Source organism: Castor canadensis, chromosome 1 (assembly GCF_047511655.1).
Source record: "Castor canadensis chromosome 1, mCasCan1.hap1v2, whole genome shotgun sequence".
Lineage (NCBI taxonomy): Eukaryota > Metazoa > Chordata > Mammalia > Rodentia > Castoridae > Castor > Castor canadensis.
Genome location: NC_133386.1, coordinates 148,251,345 through 148,273,384, shown reverse-complemented (window position 1 = coordinate 148,273,384; position 22,040 = coordinate 148,251,345). Strand labels below are relative to the sequence as shown.

General features: G+C 39.2%; 1 protein-coding gene across 2 annotated transcripts in view; it reads right to left on the bottom strand.

Annotated features, from left to right (window-relative positions):
- Znf143 (zinc finger protein 143) overlaps nucleotides 1-22,040 on the bottom strand; it is a 56,670-nt gene that overhangs the window by 27,328 nt on the left and 7,302 nt on the right. The window contains exons 2-8 of one of the 2 annotated variants that reach the window (XM_074041125.1): nucleotides 16,367-16,485; nucleotides 15,537-15,629; nucleotides 14,612-14,695; nucleotides 13,921-14,004; nucleotides 13,304-13,500; nucleotides 12,420-12,494; nucleotides 289-408 (exon numbers count right to left, since the gene is read on the bottom strand). In XM_074041125.1, the coding sequence (XP_073897226.1) occupies nucleotides 289-408; nucleotides 12,420-12,494; nucleotides 13,304-13,500; nucleotides 13,921-14,004; nucleotides 14,612-14,695; nucleotides 15,537-15,629; nucleotides 16,367-16,485 (772 nt within the window). The remainder of the gene's footprint in view (nucleotides 1-288; nucleotides 409-12,419; nucleotides 12,495-13,303; nucleotides 13,501-13,920; nucleotides 14,005-14,611; nucleotides 14,696-15,536; nucleotides 15,630-16,366; nucleotides 16,486-22,040) is intronic. The other variant, XM_074041127.1, reaches the window with a different exon arrangement.

Here is a 22,040-nt window from a genome sequence, read left to right as displayed (position 1 = left end):
GAAATTTATTACATGTATTGAAAAGTATTCAAATATATAGACTATCTACCATGTGCCAGGTAGCATGTTGGACAGTAGAGAGATTACAGAGACGAAGAAAACATATTCCAAGTCCTTAAAGAGCTGACGATTTCTGAAGTCTACAGACAGAGGCTTTTGTTTGAGTGTGAACACGTGTCAGCATCTTGTTAAGTGGGAGAAAATGGTTTGAATGCTACAGTACATCATGTTAGTATTTAATGTCTGAGGTATTCTCATATCTAGATACGACATTTCTCTTATATGCACCTTAAGATGATGAGCTGTTGTATACAATTTTCCACATCCATCATATTGACATCGAAAGGCCTTCTCTCCACTCTGTTGAGATTTAGCAGTTACTCTTGTTGCATGTCCTTGTAAGACAATCTGGATAAAATAAAAAGTATGATTTGAATTATTTAACAGAAATAAAATAGATGAAGTTACTATTTTCATAATAAAAGATAAAACTGTAATGTGAGTTCCAGACTCAATTATCACTTTACTAAGCATCTATCACTCAGGTTCACTCTGTTCTATGGCTGAAGTTAGCAGCTCTGGAAGATTCAAAAGGTGAGCCACAAGAATTCATGCTCCAGCTTACAGATTTATTCCCGTTCTAGAAAAATGCCCACTGTATGTAGGTATGCCTAGCACACACAAGGGATACGTCTACTGCAATAATCCTTTTCTGTTTTTTAACGACATGGGTCCTAAAACAATACCAAAGCAGTTTTAATTTCAAAAGCAAAGAGAAAGAGAGCATTAGGTCATTTGAGTCACCTGCAGGAAATATTACAATCTGTGTGATCCTAGTCTGTACTTTTATAAATTATTTTTTCTGAACAAAATACAGTAAGAATTCAAACTATGAAACTGATTTTAAAGGTTTTTTCTTGTTTTTGTGTGGTACTGAGGTTTGAACTCAGGGCCTCATGCTTGCATGGCAGGTGCTTTTTTTGTGTTGGATTACTTTTGAGATAGGGTCTTGCTTTATGCCCAAACCAGCCTGAACCGCAATCGTCCTATATTTATGCTTCCTCACATAGCTTGGATTACAGATGCCCACCACCATGTCCAGCCATTGGTTAAGATGGGGTCTTGTGAACTTTTTGCCCAGGCTGGCCTCCAACTGAAATTCTGCCAATCTTTATCTCCTTAGTCACTAGGATTTCAGGCTTGAGCCACCACTGGCCTTAAAGACTTTTTAAAGATGACAGCCTATTTTAGAAATTATGACACCACAAGAATTGAAGAATGATTTTCCACTGTGTGGGACATGGAGTGATAATGTTAAAATCCTGTCTGTGCAAATTTTCACACAGGCCTCAAAAATGACTCTGCGACGGGCTTACTGTTAGCTTATATTAATTGTATAAAGGCTTCACTGTGTTATTTCCATATATGCATGCAATGTACTTTGCTTGAATTCACCCTTTCTAATGCTCTTTCTTGTCCCTCCTAAAAATCATTTTAAACAAGCTTCATCATTTTTTTTTTCTTTCTTTTTTTGACAATACTAGGCATTGGACTCAGGGCTTTGTACTTGTTAAGCAGGTGCTCTACCATTTCAGTCATGCACTCAGCCCTTTTAGCTTTTATTTTTCACATAGGGTCTTACATTTTTGCCTAGGGCTGGCCTTGATCCTACTACTTGTGCTTCCCAGGTAGATGGGATTATAGACACCCTACCACGTTCAGTTTATTTGTTGAGATGTGTTTTTACTATCCTTTGGCCAGATTGGCCTCAAACCTCTCAAGTAGCTAGGATTACAGGTGTGAACCACCATGCCTAGTACTCATTATTCTATTTTCATAATGCATACAAAGTACTTTGATCATAATCACCCCTTCCATTGCCCTCTCCTTTTGCTCTGCCCCACTGGTTCCCCTCCCCAAACAGTCCCCATTTTACACTCTTTATCATTAAAAAAAAAAATGCCTAGATTCCTCATGAGAGAAAACATGAGATATTTGTCTTTCTCAGTTTGGCTTATTTCACTTAACATAATGATCTCCAGTTCTATCACTTTTTTTCCAAATGACTTAATTTCATTCTTCTGTATGGTCAAACAGCCATAAAACCCATAAAAATTGCAAAATAATAGCTGCTTCTGTGGCTGAAGGGGTGGAATGCCTGCTTAGCAAGCTCATGGCCCTGAGTTTAATCCATAGTACTGCCAAAAAAAAAAAAAAGAAAGAAAGAAAGAAACAAGAGTTTCAGCTGGGCATGGTTGTACATACCTCACCTATAATCCCAGCATGTGGGTGGGTGAGGCAAGAAAATGGAGAGTTTGAGGCCAGCCTGGGCTACAACAGTGAGATCTTGCTCAAAAAACCAAACAAATAACAACAAAAAAATCCCTTCACTATTATTAGCCTTTCATGTATTACAATAGGAATACAGGTATACTACAGGAATCTGGATTCCATAATAAAGAATGAAGAGAAAAAGTTCAAATGAGCTATTATCCACTAGCCACAGAAAAATGTTATTAGCATCTTGATGTATTTCCATTGAGTACTATTTTTTGAGACAGGGTCTGGCTATGGAGCCCAGGTTGGCCTCCAACTTGAGATCTTCCTGTCCCTGCCTCACAAGTGCTGAGATTACAAGTATGTGCAACCATACCTGGCTCCATTCAGTATATTTTAAATGCACATTTATTAAAGTGTAGTTTTATTTTAGCAGAACTGGCATTAGGCTTAAATGAATCCTAAAGGTAGATTTTAATTGAAAATGAGAGATCAAATCAAGAGAAAAGAGTTCTTGCTATTCTCTCTTCCTCTTAAGAGCACTATGGAAGTGAGAGCATTTACCACCTCCCCACGTTTAAGTAATAAGCCCAATAAGGCACACCTTCAAACTAGACAGCCCCACATCAGAATCTTTTGTTTCTGTAAGGCTTCCTCCCAGGCCAGCTTTTAAAAAGTTTACAACAGGGGTTTGACATGTCTAAGTGACATGTAAGTAAGTAATTAAGTATTAAGCCAATAAAATAATAATGAATTTCAATTCAATGAATATTGGAATTTTTTTTTTTTTTCAAAAACGTACTTGTTAGAGCTGGAGGAATGGCTCAAGTGGTAGAGTGCCTGCCTAGCAAGTGGGAGTCTCTGAATTCAAACTCCAGTACCACATACACACAGAAAAAGTACTCGTTTCTGCTTCTATTTTAAGGTCTACTATGGAGGCTGCAGGAGTCCAGGGCACTAACACGAAAGTCAGCAACATCAATTAAGGGAGAATTATTGAGGACTCCAATGTATGCTTGTGGAATGGGGACAGGCGTAATAACAATGGAATTTCTTACTTTTAATCTACTTGTAATCATTAGCATTTGGCATTCTTTAAGAATTACTAGTAGGGCTGTATATATAGCTTAGTGGTTACAGCGTTTGCCTAGTATGTCTGATACCTTGGGTTTCATTTCCAGCATGGTGGGGAAAAAAAAAAAAAGAAATACTTGTGCCAGGCATGGTGGCACAACCTGTAATCCATCCAGCACTAAGGAGGTTTAGGCAGGAGGGCTGCAGATTAGCTTGGTCTACCTACCAAGCAAGACCTTATCTGAGAAGGAAATTAAAAAACGTTAAGAAGAAAAAAAAATCAACAAAAACACAAAACAAAATTAAAAGATGAAGTAATTGCTCTCACAGGAGTTCTTGGAAAGTTCTAATAGGGGCAAAATGCAAAACTGGAGAGAGCTGTAGGTTATGGCAAGCTGTCTTGAGTTGAAATTTGAAGACTGAACAAGAGGGGTGAATGGTACAGCAAAAGGAATAGGAAGATCAAAGGTTTGGAACTGTGGCCGGAAGTGGGACCTTAATATGACAGTGCTGTGCTTACACAAATAGAATGGTTAACACGGAAATGAAAGGGATGTTTAGGACCATGTGTATAACGAGTCTGAGATACCATTCTGAAGAGCAAGCCTAAATAATGAAAGCAAAAATAAGACATTAAAATATTAAGGTAAGGGACAGATTGAGATCAGTTCTGTGTTTTAGAGAGAACTCTGATTACAGTATTACAGGAGGGAAAAAGTGAAAAGACAAAAAGTTATGAAGAACACAGGAAGTTTGTACAATCATAAATGTGGAGGACAGAATGATTAAAACAAATCTACAGTGACAATGGAATAGAAAATGACAGATGAGTCTACAGAAAATTTAGGATAAAAAGTGGACAGAATCCCAAATTCAAAAGTTAAATTAATAGACTAAAGCTGTAACAGGTACTTCTGGGTTATATACTGTCAGATATATGCAGACATTGTAAAAGGAACAACTTGATACATTATCACAGGGGTAAGTCTCAAGGGCAATTTAGAAGCTAAAACCAGCAAAATACTAATTAGCTTCTAAAACCATGCACTGAAAATTACTTCATTGTTATTTATGCTTAATGTATGTTCTGAGAATTACAATAACCCTTAGCGCTGCCATAAATTCACCATGGAAGATTGTTTAAATCCCATAGGGCCTATTTGCTGCCTGTAAAAGAACAAATTGTATAAATCAGTGGTGATTTTGCTTTTAGGAAGGATTCAACTCCTTTGACAGATGAAATATTTCATAGCATTCTAGTATGTAAAACAGATCAAGGAATTGCTGCTGCTGGTCCAAGCAGGCATAGACCTGCTAATCCCTGAGAGAACTCCCAAAAAAAATAAATAAAAATAATAAATAAATAAACAAATAAATAAAATTCTAGGACTCCCAAAAGACAGTTTTAAGATAGATAACCTAAGTCCCTTCTGGCTTTAACACCTGGAAGTACAAATCCCAGTGGTAATTACAGGACCTTTGCATTTTTAGGAGGTACAAATCCCAGTGGTGAACACAGAACTAGATCTAAGATTGAACTCCAAGGTGGCATCAATAGTGAGGTTAACTATGATTTTTTGAGAAGGTGCACTTATGTGATGTATTATGGTAGGTAGTTTGGGTGTTTCTGGTGGTACTAGGTTTCGACTCAGGGTCTCATGTTTGCTAGGCGGGCACTGAGCCATTCCACCAGTCTTTTTTTTGTTGGGTATTTTTGAGATAGGGTCTCAAGGACAGCCTATTTTCCTGGGCTGATTTCGAACTGAAATCTTCCTGATTTCTGCTTCCCGAGCACTTAGGATTACAGGCATGAGCCACCAATGCCTGAATGTGGTAGGTACATTGCAGGTGGGATCTAATTGGTTCTCCATCCTCACCCAATGAATTAAATATTATCTTTGATTTACAAATAAGAAAAATGAGACTCAGACTAGTTAATTAATGTAACTTGCTCATGTTCAAAAGCTGGGAAGTGAAATTGGAGCAGACTGTTTTGAGAGCTCAAGTTATTAACGAATCAGGCTTTAGGATACTGTAGCCCGCTGGTAGTTAACTGGCAGAGCTTCTGAAATCATAGTGTGAGAGACCAGTAGGATTGAGGGTAACCACTGCATTTTATTGTCTAGCTCAGTATGTTGAATTCTACATACTATAGTGACGCATGGCAGATACAACTTTTACTATTTGATGTGCGTACACTTACATATTATAATACAAATTATTTATACTTTTTATTTTATTTTTTTGGTGAGACTGGAATTTGAGGGCTTCACACTTGCAAAGCAGGTGCTCTACTACTGGCATCACAACTCCAGGCCATTTTGCTCTGGTTATTTTGGAGACAAAGTCCCATGAACTATTTGCCAGGGCTCGCCTCGAACCTTGATTTTCCTAAGAGCACCTGGCTAAATTATTTATACTCTTAGAGAAAGAAAATGAAAGAATTTTTAAAATTCTTAAAATTCTTTTTAAAATACAAGAATTTTAAAAAATATATTTTCTTCAAGGAAAAGAACTAACTATAGATGTGTGGTATCAGGGCCCCATCAGCAATGCCAGTAAGATATAAAAGAAAAAAACCTCAAAAACCAGATACATAAGGCTGGGGATACAATAGTAGGGCATATGCAAAGTCCTGGGTTTGATCCCCAGTATTGGGGAAAAAAAACAGGTATCTAGCAATGATTATTAGACAGTGGGTCTTTTTATTTTCATTCGTTTATACCATTTGGATTTTCTAAACATAAAATTTGAATTTTCTAAAAAATAAACCTTTATTTAAAAAAAAATGTATGCAACAGCTGGACCCAAGTGGCTCATGTCTGTAATTCTAGCTACCTGGGAGGCTGAGATTGGGAGGACTGTGATTTGAGGCCAATAAGGGCAAGTAGTTTTCAAGACCTCATATCCAAAATAATCAGAGCAAAATGGACTGAAGGTGTAGCTCAAATGGTAGGGCACCTTCCTTGCAAGCGTGAAGCCCTGAGTTCAAACCCCAGTCCCATCAAAAAAAAAAAAAAAAAGTATACAACAGCTTTATGTATGTTAAGATTATGGGTCATTTTGGCATTTCTTCTCTGAACTCCCAATTTTAAAAAACTGCAAAATATTATCATCATTATTACTATTTGTTGCTGGGGACTGAGCTCCTGAGGACTTTACACATGCTAAGCATATACTCTACCACTGAGGTACTGTCCCATACCATTTTTTTTTAAGTATTAGCATTATACCCAGGGCCTTGCATATGCTAAGCAAGCACTCTAATACTTGAGCTATGCCCCCCAAGCACTCCCCCTTTTAAAAAAACTCTAGAAATAATATCTGTTTGAGGCAATAGATACGTTAATTATCCTCATCTGATTACTACATGTATGGAAACATTATACTATACCCCCAAAATATGTACAATTACTGTGTCAATAGACAAAAATCCCTTGCCCTTGATTAATAATCACTGATCTAATTAATATCTTTCTTTAAGAGATAAAAAACATGACTGGAGGTGTGGCTCAAGCGATAGAGCACCTGCTTTGCAAGCATGAAGCCCTGAGTTCAAACCCCAGTTCCACCAAAAAAAAAAAAAAAAAAAAGATGAAAAAAAGGGGCAGCTCAAGTGGCAGAGTGCCTGACTAGCAAGCATGGGACCCTGAGTTCAAATCCTGGTACCACCACCAAAAAAAGAAAAGAGAGATGAAAAACAGAGACTTACAAAAGCAAAGTTTGAGCTGGCTCAAGATTACACAGCTAAATAAAAATACAGAAAGTAAGTTTAAAATATGATCCACATTTAAACTGCCTATATTACACAAGATTTGGTAATTGTCCAACTATGTTCTGGCATAATTAGGCATATCCCATTTACAAACTCTGATGGCCAGTGAAGAACATACAGAGGCTGGCCATGAACTATTTACACTTTATGTGACCTGGCTTAAATGTCAGGCTGAGTCTGGTGTGGCAGGATACAGGAGGCTAAGACAGTAAGATCACTTGTGCCCAGGCGTTCCAGGCCAGCTTGGGCAACATAGGGAGAGCCCATCTCAAAAAAAAATCAGGCTGTTCCCTCTATTATAAGAACTAAAGGGAAATCTTGAGGTGGTCATGGGTAATAAACCTGAGAAAGCGGGTGCCTGGAGGCATGTCTCAAATGGTAGAGCATCTGCTTTGCAAGTAAGCCCAGAGTTCAAATCCCAGTCCCACCCCCTCTCCCACAAAAAAACCCCGAGAAAGTATGGCTGCAATAATCCATATGCAAACAGTGAAGACAGAGGAAGCCTGTCTACAGAGGAAAAGGAACAGATATGCACAGAAAAGACACACTGAGGCCTCCTGGGGAGCAGGGCAGGAGACCAGCCTCCATTTCTGATTGCTTTGCAATTTTAGTTCCTGTGAGGTCTAGTTGCTCAGCAGTTCCTATTATGGGCTTCCTCTAAGCTGTGCTATATTCTTGTAATTTATCTCTTTTTTCATGAGCGGCTTGACTGGCTTTGTTGTATTTTCTAACTACCAGGGCTCCAACTGAAATGCTGCCAAACCAAAAACCTTTGATCTCCAATGGAATAAATCTTGGAAAACCGTGAAAAAGGTCTGGTATTGTAACAACATGAAAAACATCAATAATGATTAATAGTTACATAGCGCTTACAAATTCACAAATAGTATTATCATGTTTACTAAAATATTATTAATCAAATGAAGATTTCATTTGGTTTAAGTCTCATGAGCTGGGTAAGGCAAAAATAATTACTACAGGTAGACCCTCAGTATCTGTGGGTATATGGTTCCCAGGAGACCACTGCTGCAGGAAAACCATAAATGCTCAGGATGCAGAGTTCAGTACTGTACTGTGGATACTTCATTCATTTTTCCCATAACGCCAGTCCACTTGAGCTAAAGACATGCCACCTTTCAAGAAATCCAAATTTCACTTTATCGCTTCCATTAAGCATATTATAAGCCCCTTTTGGCTTGGGAGGATTACTATAACTTTTACCTTGCTTTTTTGGCACCATTTGCTGTTTTTAAAAAACCATTTGCTTTTAGGGAGGCACATTTTCACAAAATTAAGGGCAGGGAAACACTCGGCAGACCACACAGTGATTGAAACACAATGGACACAGGACTGGGAGCTCTCTGCACCAACTGAGCTGTGTACTGCACATGAGGGAATTTAAAATTTTTGTTCTTGAAATTTCTTATTTTTTTTTTGACCATACTTGGCCAAAATTGCTTGTAATAAAGCTGGGAATAGGATAGGCTTGCTGTATTTGTATGTAATAGGTAAGAAATCTCAATTTTAGAGAAGCAACTTGCCTAAAGTCATGTAACTACAATGTAAGCAGAGAAGAACTCAGGTCATATATTTTTTTTTTTGGTACTGGGAATTGAACCTGGGGACTCAAGGATGCTAGGCAAGCACTCTACCACTTGAACCATGCCCTTCGCTGGCCCAGATCTTTTGATTATAAATTATATACCTGTTCAATACGTTTTCTACTTAATTAAGGGTGATGCTGCATGAGGGCAATGACAACAGCTATCGTCTCCTACAAAAACCCCCTTCCCCCATCCTTACAGTTCTCACAAATGAACAAATAGTCATTCTTAGAAACTTTTAAATTGGGGTTTTCAAATTCAGCACTGTTGACACTTTAAAAGGGTAACTCATTATTGTGGGGGGATTGTCCTATGCCTTATAGGACGTTTTACCCCCTAGATACTAAATAGTACTCCCCGGATTTTGACAACTGAAATGGTCTCCAGATATTACCAAATGTCCAGGATCAAAGCTACCCCCGTATGAAAATCTCTACTGGGGGTTGTTGAACCCAGGGCCTTGTGCATGCTAGGCAATTGCTCTACTACTGACCTATATCCCCAACAGAGAATCTCTGCCTTAAATATTCTAGACCTTTCTGTCATGTGAAATTTTTTTCATGTTAAGAGATAAGCTTAGGTGGTACAATAAACATATTCATGTTACAGGTGGAAGAAAAATTTCTAAACTGGAAACATCACAAAAAACATCCAGAGCTTAGAAACAAGACTATTTACAAAAAATCTATTGTATTAGCTACCAATGTCTTTAAGGGTCAACCAGATATAGAGCTACACCTTCCTAAGGAATTCCTTCCAGAAGGAACACAAAGACAGGACAAAAAGTTACAGGGTCTGCTTATTCACTATAATTCTTTGGGATAGTTTAGCTTTTTAATACCACATACTGGACCCTCAACCTCAAATATGGTACTCGAGTGTTTTAGAGAATAGTAGATCCATGAAGTTCTGGTCTAGTACTAGTGAAGAGAAAAAGAATGAGTCACAAATACAAGTCACGCATGCAATTAAAATTTTTCTAGCAGCCTCACTGAAAAAAGAAATAGGTGAAATAAATTTTAGTAATTAACTTATTTAACCCAAATAATTGGTCCAAAATATTATAATATCAACATGCGATAAATATAAGAAATTATTGATGAAACATTTAACCTTTTTTTCATACTAAGTTTAGAGATCCACATCTTAATTTGGACTAGCCAGATTTCAGTGCTCAACAGCCACATGTGGCTAGGTGCTACTGTACTAGACAGTGCAGACAGAGCTACAGTAACCTCCCTCCCTGTAAAAAAAATTTTTTTTTCGGGATGATGAGGCCACTAAAATCCTACCCTGACAAGGACATCAGATCTCAATGTCCTCTTAAGCACTTTTCAACCCCTTCCTATGTCCAAGTCTCTCAATAAAATGATTTGAACCCCAATAAAAGAAAGAAAAGAATCCTACCCATCTACCTTCTATTTCTTTATCTATTGGTACCAATAATAAATGGTTCTGTGTGTCCACGTAAAAAGTAATGAAGGCTTTTTAATGACATTTTCTCCTACCAGTTCTGAATTCCTACTTATGTTTCTGAACTCAGAAATTAACAGTTGATGTTAATAGGTTTTTATAGGATAGTATGAGGTTATGGCGCCAATGGTAGAGTCATTCAGTTTTTGGTAAGATTCACTCTATATTAGCTTATTACACCTTTCTTAAAAAATATTCCACTACTTACATTTTTTTTTTAGCCACGAATAGGAATGGGCCACTGAAAACCACTCACCTATACCTCTTACACATATTTACACTGTATTTGCATTTTAGTAGCACTTGGCTTAGACAGATTTGACATAGTACAGTATGAAAAATCTTGAAGTTTCATTTTATTCACAAAATGTAAACATGAATTCAAAGACTTGAAAACTCTGCCAAAAACCACATGGATTCAAAGCTGATGGGCTTAGTAAACAGCAAACTGTGTTAATGCTGTAGCCTCTCCCGTGCTCCACTTCAGTTGACAAACAGAAATACTGGCTATGCAGCAATGTTTCTACTGGTGATATGGGTTGATTTCCATTATGTTATACACTTTCTAGTATAAATGTAAAATCTTCTTGAAAACCCTCAACAGTATCGCTCAGTGTCATTAAGTGGATATACTTATGACAAATTTAAAAATGTGGTCCGGAAGCAGTAACTTTCTGAGGAATGTGAAAAAAAAAAAAAAACCCTGCTACTCAGGACTAGTCAGCAAAACATTAGACATAATCACTGAAAAGATTAAGAGTGGCATTAAAGCAAGAATATACTACAATGATGATATAAGCTCCAAAAACACCCCCTACAAATACTCATTCAAAAGTCTTAATTAGCTGGGTGCTGGTGGCTCACGTCTATAATTCTAGCTATTCAGGAGGGAGAGATTAGGAGGATCAAGGTTCAAAGCCAGCTGGGGCAAATAGTTCTCAAGACCCTATCTTAAAAAAAAACCATCACAAAAAAGGGCTGGTGGAGTGGCTCGAGGTGTAGGCTCTGAGTTCAAACCCCCAGTAACCGCCCCCTTCCCCCCCCAAAAAAAAAGTAGTCTTAATTATAGAAGTTTTAGTCTTAAGCCAGGCCCCAGTGGCTCACAGCTGTAATCCTAGCTACTGGGGAGGATGACACAAGGAGGATGGAGGTTCGAGGCCAGCCCAGGCAAATAGTTTTCAAGGCTATCTCCAAAATAACCAAAGCAAAATGGACTAGAGGTGTGGCTCAAAGAGTAGAACACCTATTTTGCGAAGCCCTGAGTTCAAACCTCAGTCCCACCAAAAGAAGTTTAGAACTTGTAAATTGTAGGAGATGTCCAATAATGAGTCTGAGATTACTTTGTACTTCCTACAAAACATTTAAAAGCACTTCTGTCCTAGGATGTTACTTGAGTAAGGGCCAATAACTGAACTCGGGGTGAGAATTTGAATCTAGGGAAGCCAACTCAGACAATCTGCAGCACAGGAACAGTGTTCTACAAAAAGTACAAAGAACTTTGCTTAGTGGGAACAGTGATAATTAGCTGGGCTGGACCTTCCCTACAAAATTCAAAAGGGAAAATATAGAGGAAATCAATTGGAAGTAGAAGAAACTGAAAGATACAAATAGCAAAGCAGCAAGAGTTAGTCACAATAATGATATAAAGTCCTAGATAAAGGATTCAAATTGCCATGGGTGGGAGCAGTCACAAGATCACCTGCTTTAGATTCTAGAGCAAGCCTCACCAAAATTTCTGTGACAGGACTGGAGGAGAAGCTCAAGTGGTAAAGCACCTGCTTTGCAAACATGAAGCCCTTAGTTCAAACCCCAGCCCCACCAAAAAAAAAAGATTTCTGTGCTATTTCCATTTTTGTAGTAACACTGTCAACCCTAATGAACCTTAGGATCTGAGACAGTTTCAGAAAGTTGTTACCTAATACATACGCTGTTTTTCTAAATTTGTGAGGTTTTCCTAGAAAGACAGTGAGCTCTGTATTTTTCCTTCCACCCATAGAAGGGCCTAGAAATGCTAAGAGAGATTCTTATATTATATTAAAAAAGAAAAAAACAGTTTTACAAACCAGGCATGGTGGTACACCCCTGCAATCCTACCACTCAGAAGGCTAAGGCAGGATTACTGGGCTACATAGTAAATGAAATGCTATCACAAAAAAAAAGAAAAGAAAAAAAAAAAAAAAAAAAAACCCTGAAAAAAAAAGAGCAGCTTCACATACCTGCATTTTTTTCTCTTGCTCATTTTCTCCAATCATTCCAGCACCTGTTACACTTTCACTTCCATCAATGGATACCTATAGGAATAAAAGACAGCATAAGAGCTGGCCACCAGTGGCTCAAGCCTGTAATCTTAGCTACTTGAGAGGCTGAGATAGGGAGGATCACAGTTCCAGGCCAGCCCAGGAGAAAAAAAGTTTTCCAGACCCCATCTCAACAGCAAAAAGCTGGGTGTGGTGGCCAGCGATGGCAGAAAATATAAAATAGGAGGATTGAAGCCTGGGCAAAAAATAAGACCCTATATCCAAAAATAACCAGGGCAAAAAGGGCTGGTGGTGTGGCTCAAGTGGTAGAGTGCCTGCCTCAAAAGTGCAGAGCCCTGAGTTCAAACTTTATACTGCCCACCCCCCAAAAAAGAAAAGAAAAACAGAAAAAAATTAGCCCTCCTAACTCAAGATTTTATTTTTTCTAATTTCTACTCTTAACTCATAAACAGTTCCATCTATACATTATTACTTCTGACACTTATCGTAGAGTATTTCTTTTTATAATCAGCAGCTATCCATTTCGTTTCTCTAAGTCCTTACCCCATTCCCTTATTTGTCTTCCAGTATTTATTTCTACATTTTTTTTTTTTTTTTTTTTTGGAGACAAGATCTCTATAATGTAGCCCAGGCTATCCTTGAGCCTGCCTCGGTTTCCTGAGTGCTGAGATTACAGGCATGTACTACCACACCTGGCTCTTCTTTTAAGATAAATGCTGGTCTCTGTGATGCTGACTTTGATTCTGAATTGCTAGTTTTTTGATAAAATGTGCTTTTTGTTTTTCTTTTCATGGAAATAGAGGATATATCTAGAATGGTCTTGACGTTGCAAAATGCTGTACCTTTGCTGCATACTGTTCCAAAGCACTGATGGTATCAGGGTCAATTGTGGCATCCCCAGTGTGCAGCCCTGCCACTGTCCCATCAGCCTGAATTGCCAAGATGGTGTCAGACTGTGGGACTTGCACTGCATGGTGGATATAGGCTGTGGTACCATCTTCCAGCTGAACTGCCTGTAATGCACTCTGGTCATAACTATCTGAGAAAATGGAAAAGAAGGGCATTAAACAAAGATAAAGTCCAACAGACAGTTACATATTTAAAGAAAGAGCAGAATGAACTTTTACTAAGTAGTTATTATGAATAGTGGACCACATGCTCTGTGTGTTAGTTCATTTAATCATCACAAAACTTCTGTGAGGCGGGTATATTTCCCACCCTTGTTGTCCAAACAGGAACCTGAGGTTTGGGGCAGTTTGCCCTTCCAGATTGTTCCTGGACAGCCCAAATCATCAGGAAGCTTTTCCTTAAATCATGCTCAAATCTGCTGCCTTGTACTTCAAAGAGCACACACAACTCTGTCATATGACAACACTTCAGCAGCTAAAGACAGGTCTTACTTCCCCTTTCAACTTTCAACTTCTCTCTTATTTTATTCCTGTTTCCAAAGCTATCATACCTTTGGATGCATGGTGAATAAATGCCGTGGTTCCATCTTCCAACTGCACTGCTTGACCATCCTCTAGACGCAAACTGTCCCCTGCTCAAGAACAATGCTTACATTTAGACCCCATATTTTCCAGCACCTTCCGATTAACTCAAGTTGCAACAACAGAGTTGGTAAGTCATTAAACACTGTAAATCGTTGAACACTGAATGTCAGTAAAGCTGCTTTGAGAAAGTGTTTGAAAGTAAAAAGAATTAGAATACTTGTTTTAGGAATATATACTAGAGATGAAGAGAGTTGAAAGAAGAGGAAAGTAGAAGAAAATGAGAGACATGTGGGATTCAGCTAAAATACACATTTTCACTTAGTTCCCCATTGATCTCCAGATTGCAGTTCAGGAACTTCTTTTCCACTATCTTCGTAAGAAACGCTTGGTTAAGTTAAAATGGTCTTCAGATCCTGTTTTTGGCATCTACTGACTTCTCTTTCCAGAAAGATGACTAGAAATCAGGACACCTCCTAGCAGTAGGAGGGAGCAGGAGGCAACAAATATTAAAGTCAGAATAAGGAGGGTTTCCTGTATTTTTTTTTTTTTCTTGGTGGTACTGGGGTTTGAACTTAGGGCCTCACACTTTCTAGGCAGGCACTCTACCACTTGAGCCACTGTGCCAGCCCCATCCTGTGTTGTATATTAAATACTTACTACTTTTAGGTATGGGTACATGTTGAACATAGGCAGCAGAACCATCTTCCAATTGAATAACCTGGCCATCGATGAGTCTTCCATCTGTAATAAAAGATTCAAGCCAATAAATCAGCATAAGCAAAATTTTAAAACTTTATACAATTTCAAAATGATATCAACTATAAAAACATACACTACTTAAGCTCATGTTCATCTTGATTCTTCCCTCAATGTTCTGGGCAATTCAATAACACATCCAGTGATCCTATAGAAAGCAAAAAATCCTCCCTCAGCCATCCTTCCTCCCCTCCAATTTTCAATCAGATGAGTTCAAGAGGAAGAGTGGCTCATCACAGCAGCCACATGAGGTGAACCTCGGTGTATGTTTCAGAACCACTTAGGATCAGTGACCCTTACCATGGGGAAGCAGAACAGACATGTCAGGGTATGTGAAGTTAGTTGTCACTCTTGCCCCTGAGGGCTATGTAGACCCTTGCCTATGTACACGTGTGCTTAGTAGGGTTCCATAAAAACAAAGAGTTTTAGAACTGGGCTATTTTCTTGCACAAATTAATTAAATGTCAATTCAGAGACAATGTTATTTAAATGAAACCAAATGTTTTTATTCTTGGGTTTTATAAAAACAGGAAATAATCACTTGAAGTAAAGAAGCAAGAAAGGTCTTATTAGAAATAGGTCAGAGATACTCCCCACCCTGCTCTCTTCCATTAATTTTGATACCCCAGACTATTTTCCAAATATCTCAAAGGATGCTCCCAAATTATTGAAACAGAACTTAAGTTAAATTGAAATAATTTAAAATTATCAAATGCAATATAGCATCTTTAGGAGAGACTGAAAAGGAGGTAAAGTTACTAGGGGCTCCAATTCTGTGGTTATAAATCACTGGTGTTAACCAACTGACTGTGTGTGAGGCACATACCTTTAGAATTGTGCTGTATGTAAGCAGTAGAGCCATCTGCAAGAGTTACTGCTTGCAAGCTTACACCTTCCATATTTTCTAAATTGTCACCATCTATTATAAAACAAAATTACTTTCTTTAGATAACTCTCATAAGTGCATGCTAATTAAATTTAAAAAACAGGGCTGATGGAGTGGCTCAAGTGGTAGAGCAACTGCCTAGCAAGCATGAAGCCCTGAGTTCAAACCCCAGTATCACCAAAAAAAAAAAAAAAAAAAAAGAAAATTAGGTAAAAGGCAGCATGGCTAACTCTTAAAGAGACTCAACAGAATACTTTTAAAAAGCATTTATAAAAAATATTTCCCTGTCCTACCTTACCTACCAAATTAAAAACGATCACAGAAGGGCCAGGCACGGTGCTCACACCTGTAACACTGGCTACTCAGGAGGCGGAGCTCAGGAAGATGGTGGTTTGAGACTAGTGAGATACTATCTCAACCAGTAAAGCTGGGTGTGGTGGCTTGCACCTGTCATCCCAGCTATGAGGAAGGTGTAAATAGAAGGACTGTAGTCCAGGAAAAAAATGTGAGACCCCATTCAAAAAATAACTGAAGAAAAAAGGGCTAAGCGTCTGGCTCAAGTGGCAGAGCACCTGCTAGCAAGTGCAGAGCCCTAAGTTGAACCCTCAGTACTGCCAAGCAAAACAAAACAAAAAAATGCTCACAGAGAGTGCTCAGCTTGTGTTGCTTCTAACTAAACGAGGAACAGAAAAGTAAACACAGTGCTATTAGTTTTCCTTAAGGCAAATGGCGTTTCCAGGCCCACACGATCCGTCAACTGGACTGCTCACCTGCCACGGTCACCGCTTCTGTCAAGCACAGGGTGACGTGCTGAGCCTCCATTCCTCCTCCCGGAAACTCTGCCATTCCCTGAGAATCCCGATTGATTTGGGCTAACAACATTTTCGACCTTTGAAGAAAAATACAGCACTTGAGAACAAAGAATGATGCATACGAAACAAAAGCTACAAATATTTGTGAGCCACAGATCGCTAAGGATGTAAAAGGTATCTGGAAAAAAAGATGAAGCTGGGTGTGGTGGCTCACGACTGTAATCCTAGCTACTCAGGAGGTGGAGATCAGAGGACTGCAGTTCAGGGCCAGTATGCTAAAAAGTTCCTGAGACCCCATCTCAACCAGTGGCTGGGTGCTGAGACATGTGCCTGTCATCCCAGCTATGCAGGAGGCTGAGTCTGGGAGGATCTCAAGAGGCTGAGATTTGGCAGGATTGTGGTTTCAGGCCAGCTTGGGGAAAAAGCTTGCAAGACCCCATCACAACCAATGGATAGGTGTGGTGGTGTGTACCTGTCGTCCCAGTTACATGAGGAAGCACAAACAGGAGGATCACGGTCTGGGCCCAACTGGACACAAAGTGAGACCCCGTCTCAACAATAACCAATGTGAGGGCTGAGGGCATGGTAGAGCAAGCTGGAGGTCCTGATTTCAACCCTGAATACCACCAAAAGATGTTTTTAAAAATGAAATTTCACTTGATACGCAGAGTAGGAGTACAAAAACTGTCTTAAGCCTCAGGAAAGTAGCACTGACAATACAGCTAACAATAAGAACACACCTGCACAGGGCAGCTTGGTAAGTATACCCTGGTTTGAGGAATAGAAGCAGCAGAGAAAAGAGATGTTCTGACATATTCCAAACACCACTTCCGAAGGTGTTCTGTTAAAAACCATGCCATTTCAAAATTGTGATTCTACACTGTACTTTATTCAAAATGAACAGTGTACATGTTAAAATTTTATTACCCAAATTTCTAATCTTGTCATGGGTAAGGAAAGCAAAGCATTGTCAGACCATTTAAAGTTAATGACACACAAATTTTAACATTTCTACCAAAGTAGACCTTGTTGTAAAAGCATAGTGAACAAGAAACTACAAAAGAGAAGTTAAAATATATACCTCTAATCAGAAATAATTGCTCGTGTGGGTAATTTTTCAGATCCAGTAACTTATCTCATTATGTTAAAACATAGTCCTGAAAGGCCAGGAAGTTTTGGGCTCTTCCAACTTCCTCAACATCTCCAAAGCTGTCCCACAAACTTGTTTCTTCATATTTAAAATACTTTGCATTTGTTTCAAACTCCTGCTGTCCCTTCCCCACATCCCACGGCCAGCAAATCAATCAATTTCACAGAAAATACACGAGTCATGTGAGAGCAGCTCCTGAGAAGCCTTTCGCTTGACTGCATTCCACACAGCATTTCCTGCTCCTTTCCTGTCAGACTGCCTTCCCATAAGTGAGACGAATCCCTCCAGGGTGTTCTGAATCTCCCCCATACCACCCCACAAGATCTAACCTGAAGCTACACCCCCGTTCTGTTTCCAGAATTTCACCAGTCTCTGGGGGTCTCAGGGTCTGCTCTACAAACAAGCCCTCTACCCAAGTTCCTTCCCATTAGTAACCTAGAAAACATAAAAATAAAATCAAAACTGGGTGTCGGTGGCTCAGGCCTATAATGCTAATGACTTTGGGAGGCTGAGATCAGGAGGATGGCAGTTCAAGGCCAGCCCGGACTAGTTAATGAGACCCCATCCCCTAAATAACCAGAGCAAAATGGACTGGAGGTGTGGCTCAAGTGGCAGATTATGTGCTTTGCAAGCACAAAACCCCGACTTCAAACCCCAGTCCCACTCCCCACCCCCTAAAAATTAAGTGAAATAAAATAAGCGAGATTCTCACTCAGCTACTAGTCTCACTTTCCTCCTCATCATGGGGAGATTTCTCCTATTTTTTTTTTTTTTAACCTCTCTCTCTTTGGTGGTGTTGGGAGTTTGAACTCAGGACCTAGAGCTATTAAGGCTGGTGTTCTAGTACTTGAGCCACATCCCCAACCCCATGGCTAGATTTCTTTAAATGTTGTTTTTGGGAATACTTCCAGAGGGCTGGGGTGTGGCTCAGTGCCTAAGCCCAGCACTAAAGGAAAAAAAAAAAAAGAATACTTTCTCTCATTTCTCATTACCACCTGGTTTCTGCCCTTAACTGTTTTGCAATTGCTCTGAAGGGTCACTAATCACCTCTACTTGAACATTAAATTCCAGGGCTATCTATAGGATTGACCCAGGAGAAATAAAAATATACATCCACGAAAAGATTTCCACAAGAATGTTCAGTTTTATTCATAATAGTTCTGAACTAAAAAGAATTCAAATGTTTATCAAGAAAACAATGGATAAATAAGTTGTGATAAATCTACACAATGGAATATTACTTACACAGCAACAGAGAAAGAACCACTGTACAGGCAAAAAGCTGATAAGACTGAGATGGTGTTATGTGTGCATAATCCTGGCACTTGGGAGACACAGACAGGAAAATGTCAAGTTCTAGGTCAACTTGGGCTACATAGCAAGACCCTGGCTCAAAAAACAAAAACAAAACAAGAACACTGGTGAATCTCAAAAATATTACATGGGAAATAAACCAGACACAATATAATATATACTATATAATTCTATTAACGTTACTTCCAAGAACAGGGAAAATTAATCTACTAGATGGGAGATCTATTATGGTAGTGATTTCAAGGGCAGACACTGAACACAAACGAGAACAAAGGGATTTTCTATAGTCGTGGAAATGTATGTGCTTCTCTCTCTCTCTGTATATGTGTGTATATTTACACACACACACACACACACACACACACACACACACACACACATTTGGTGGTGCTGGGGATAGAACCCAGGGTCTTGGGTATGCTAGCCAAGTATTCCACCACTGAGCTACATGCCTGCCCCTCATGTCTTCTTTAACTGATGACCACCTGGTTGTATACAACTGTCCAAACTCATTAAATTGAACACTCAAAAACTATGTATTTTATTGTATGATGATTATACCTCTTTTTTTATGGCTACTGGGGTTTGAACTCAGGGTTTTCCACTTGCTAGGCAGGTATTCTACCACTTGAGCCACACCCCAGCCCTCAAATTTTAAAAAAAAGTCCTAAAAGCTGGAAGCAAGTGGCTCACACCTAGAATCCTAGTCACTCAGAAGGCAGAGATTAGGAGGATTGTGGTTCAAAGTCAGCCTAGGCAAAGAGTTTGAGAGACCCTATCTTAAAAAATACCCAATCCAAAAAATGACTGGTGGAGTCGCTCAAGTGGTAGAGTGCCTAAAGTTCTAAAAAAAGACCAAATTTTGACAACTTTAAAAAAATTGAAGGCTACTTTCCAATTTAAAAAATTTCTCCATTTCTCCTGTGGGAATAAATATCGAGGAACCACTAGGTTCTAATTTTGCTTGCTTTTTCTTTTTTCAATCTATGTACTTTCTTTTTGAGAAACTGTATCTGTGATTTCAAAGATCTCCTTCAGGCTGTGAAGGGTGGCTCACGACTCTAATCCCAGCTACCAGGAGACGGAGTTGGAAGGATCACAGTTTGAAGCCAGCCTAGGTAAAAAGTTAGCAAGACCCCATCTTAACAAATGAGCCAGGCATGTTTTTGATTTTTTTTTTAATAATCCCAGCTACAAAGGAAGGCAGAAGTAGGAGGCTAAAGTCTGAGGCTAGGCATGGTGAAGTTTTTGTTTTTTGTTGTTTTTTTTTTAAATAATTCCAGTTACAGAGGAAGGCGTAAGTAGGAGAGTAGAGTCTGAGGCCCGTCCAGGCAAAGTTACCAGGAGACACTATCCTAAAAACAAAGCAAAAAAGGGCAGGGAGCTTGGCTCAAGTTGGCAGAGTGCCTGCCTAGCAAGCTCAAGGACCTGACTCAAACTCCAGTACTGCCAAAAAGAAAAATCTCCCTCAGCTGGGCATGATGGTATACACTGATAATCCAAGCACTTGGGAAGCAAAGGCAGGAGGATAAGAAGTTTGGGGCCAGCCTGAGCTATATAAGACTCTGTCTCAAAAACCAACCCAAGTTGGGCGCCAGTGGCTCATGTCTGAATGTAATCCTAGTGGTTCAAAGCCAACCCCAGCAAAGAGTTCACGGACCCTATCTCGAAAAACCCTTCACAAAAAAAGGGCTGGTAGAGTGGCTCAAGGTATATGCTTTGAGTTCAAGCCCGAGTACCCCAAAACAAAACAAAACACAACTCCTTCAAAGACCTTCAAAGCTCTCTAAAATCTGTCTAACCTTTTCTGTAAGGCCTCCTGACCACTGTATCCAACTGCTTACTGGTTCACCAACATGGTCCATAGTCACCTCCATCTCAACATGGTTTCCCTTTTCTATTTTCACCTCAGTGATAAAAACAAGCACCAGCTCAATCAACCATTAAGAACTTTCAACTTGCATAAAGCCCTGAGTTCAAAACCCCAGTCTTACCAAACAAACAAACAAACAAACAAAAGGAACTATCAACTCTGTTACCTAAACATCTGTCAAATCTGGCCACTTCTCTGATCACTACCTTAATTCAGGCTACCATCACCCACTTGATTCAAACAGCCTCCTAAAATCCACTTCTATCCTGCTCCAATCTAATTTTCACAGCACAGTACATGAGCTCTCAAATCTTAGAATAGCATGCTCTGTTTCAAAACCTTTAATACGTCCCCATATTGTCAAAATATCATAATTTGGCCTCTAATAACTTTTCTAATAGGGTAATTAATAATTCTTCTGGCTTGCCCAACACTAAGGAGATGCCCAGGACATGAAATAAATAGGGTTTTTTTTTTTTTTTTGGGGGGGAGGAGCACTTTCAGTTTCAAACTGGAATAGAGCTGGGCTCGTAGGTTAGTAGCACTTGCCTAGCATGCATGAGGCCCCAGGTACCCTTCCCAGCATCACAAAACCTATCAATCAAACGAGCAAACTGGGAAGGACTGTGGATGTAGCTCAGTGGTAGACTGCTCACCTATCTTGCTCTGGGTTCCATCCCCAGCACAGAGAGAAAACAAAACCTTCCTGTCTGACACAAAAATAAACCGGGATAGCCTTGGGCAAATCAGGACAAGTTGGTTACTCTACAACTCTACATTCTTCTTCTTCTTCTTCTTTTTTTTCTTTTTGGTGGTGCTGGGGAGTAGGCACTCTTTATCACTTGAGCCACTCTGTCAGCCCTTTTTTGGGTTGGGTATTTTTGAGATAGGGTCTCTCGAACTATTTGCCCAGGCTGGCTTCGAACTGCAATGCTTCTGAATAGCTAAGATTACAGGCATGAGCCACTGGCACCCAGCTTCATTCTTGCTTAGGTCACAATCTCCCCAATACCTATTATCACTCAATGCTAATAAAATGCTAATAAGACTAATATATAGTGAATAAGTTATAATTTTAACTATCTTTTACATATTTACTATTTGCCAGACATTGCTAACTCGTTTAATCCTCCTAAGCAATCCTATGAAATAAGTACCATTTCATCCCAATTTCTTATATGAAGAAAATGAAGTTCAGAAAGGAAGAATGATGATTTTACCATCACAACAGAAGTGGTGAAGTTCACCTTCTAACCATCTGCTCAGAAGCTCTTAGGTGAGCTAGTGGATTATTT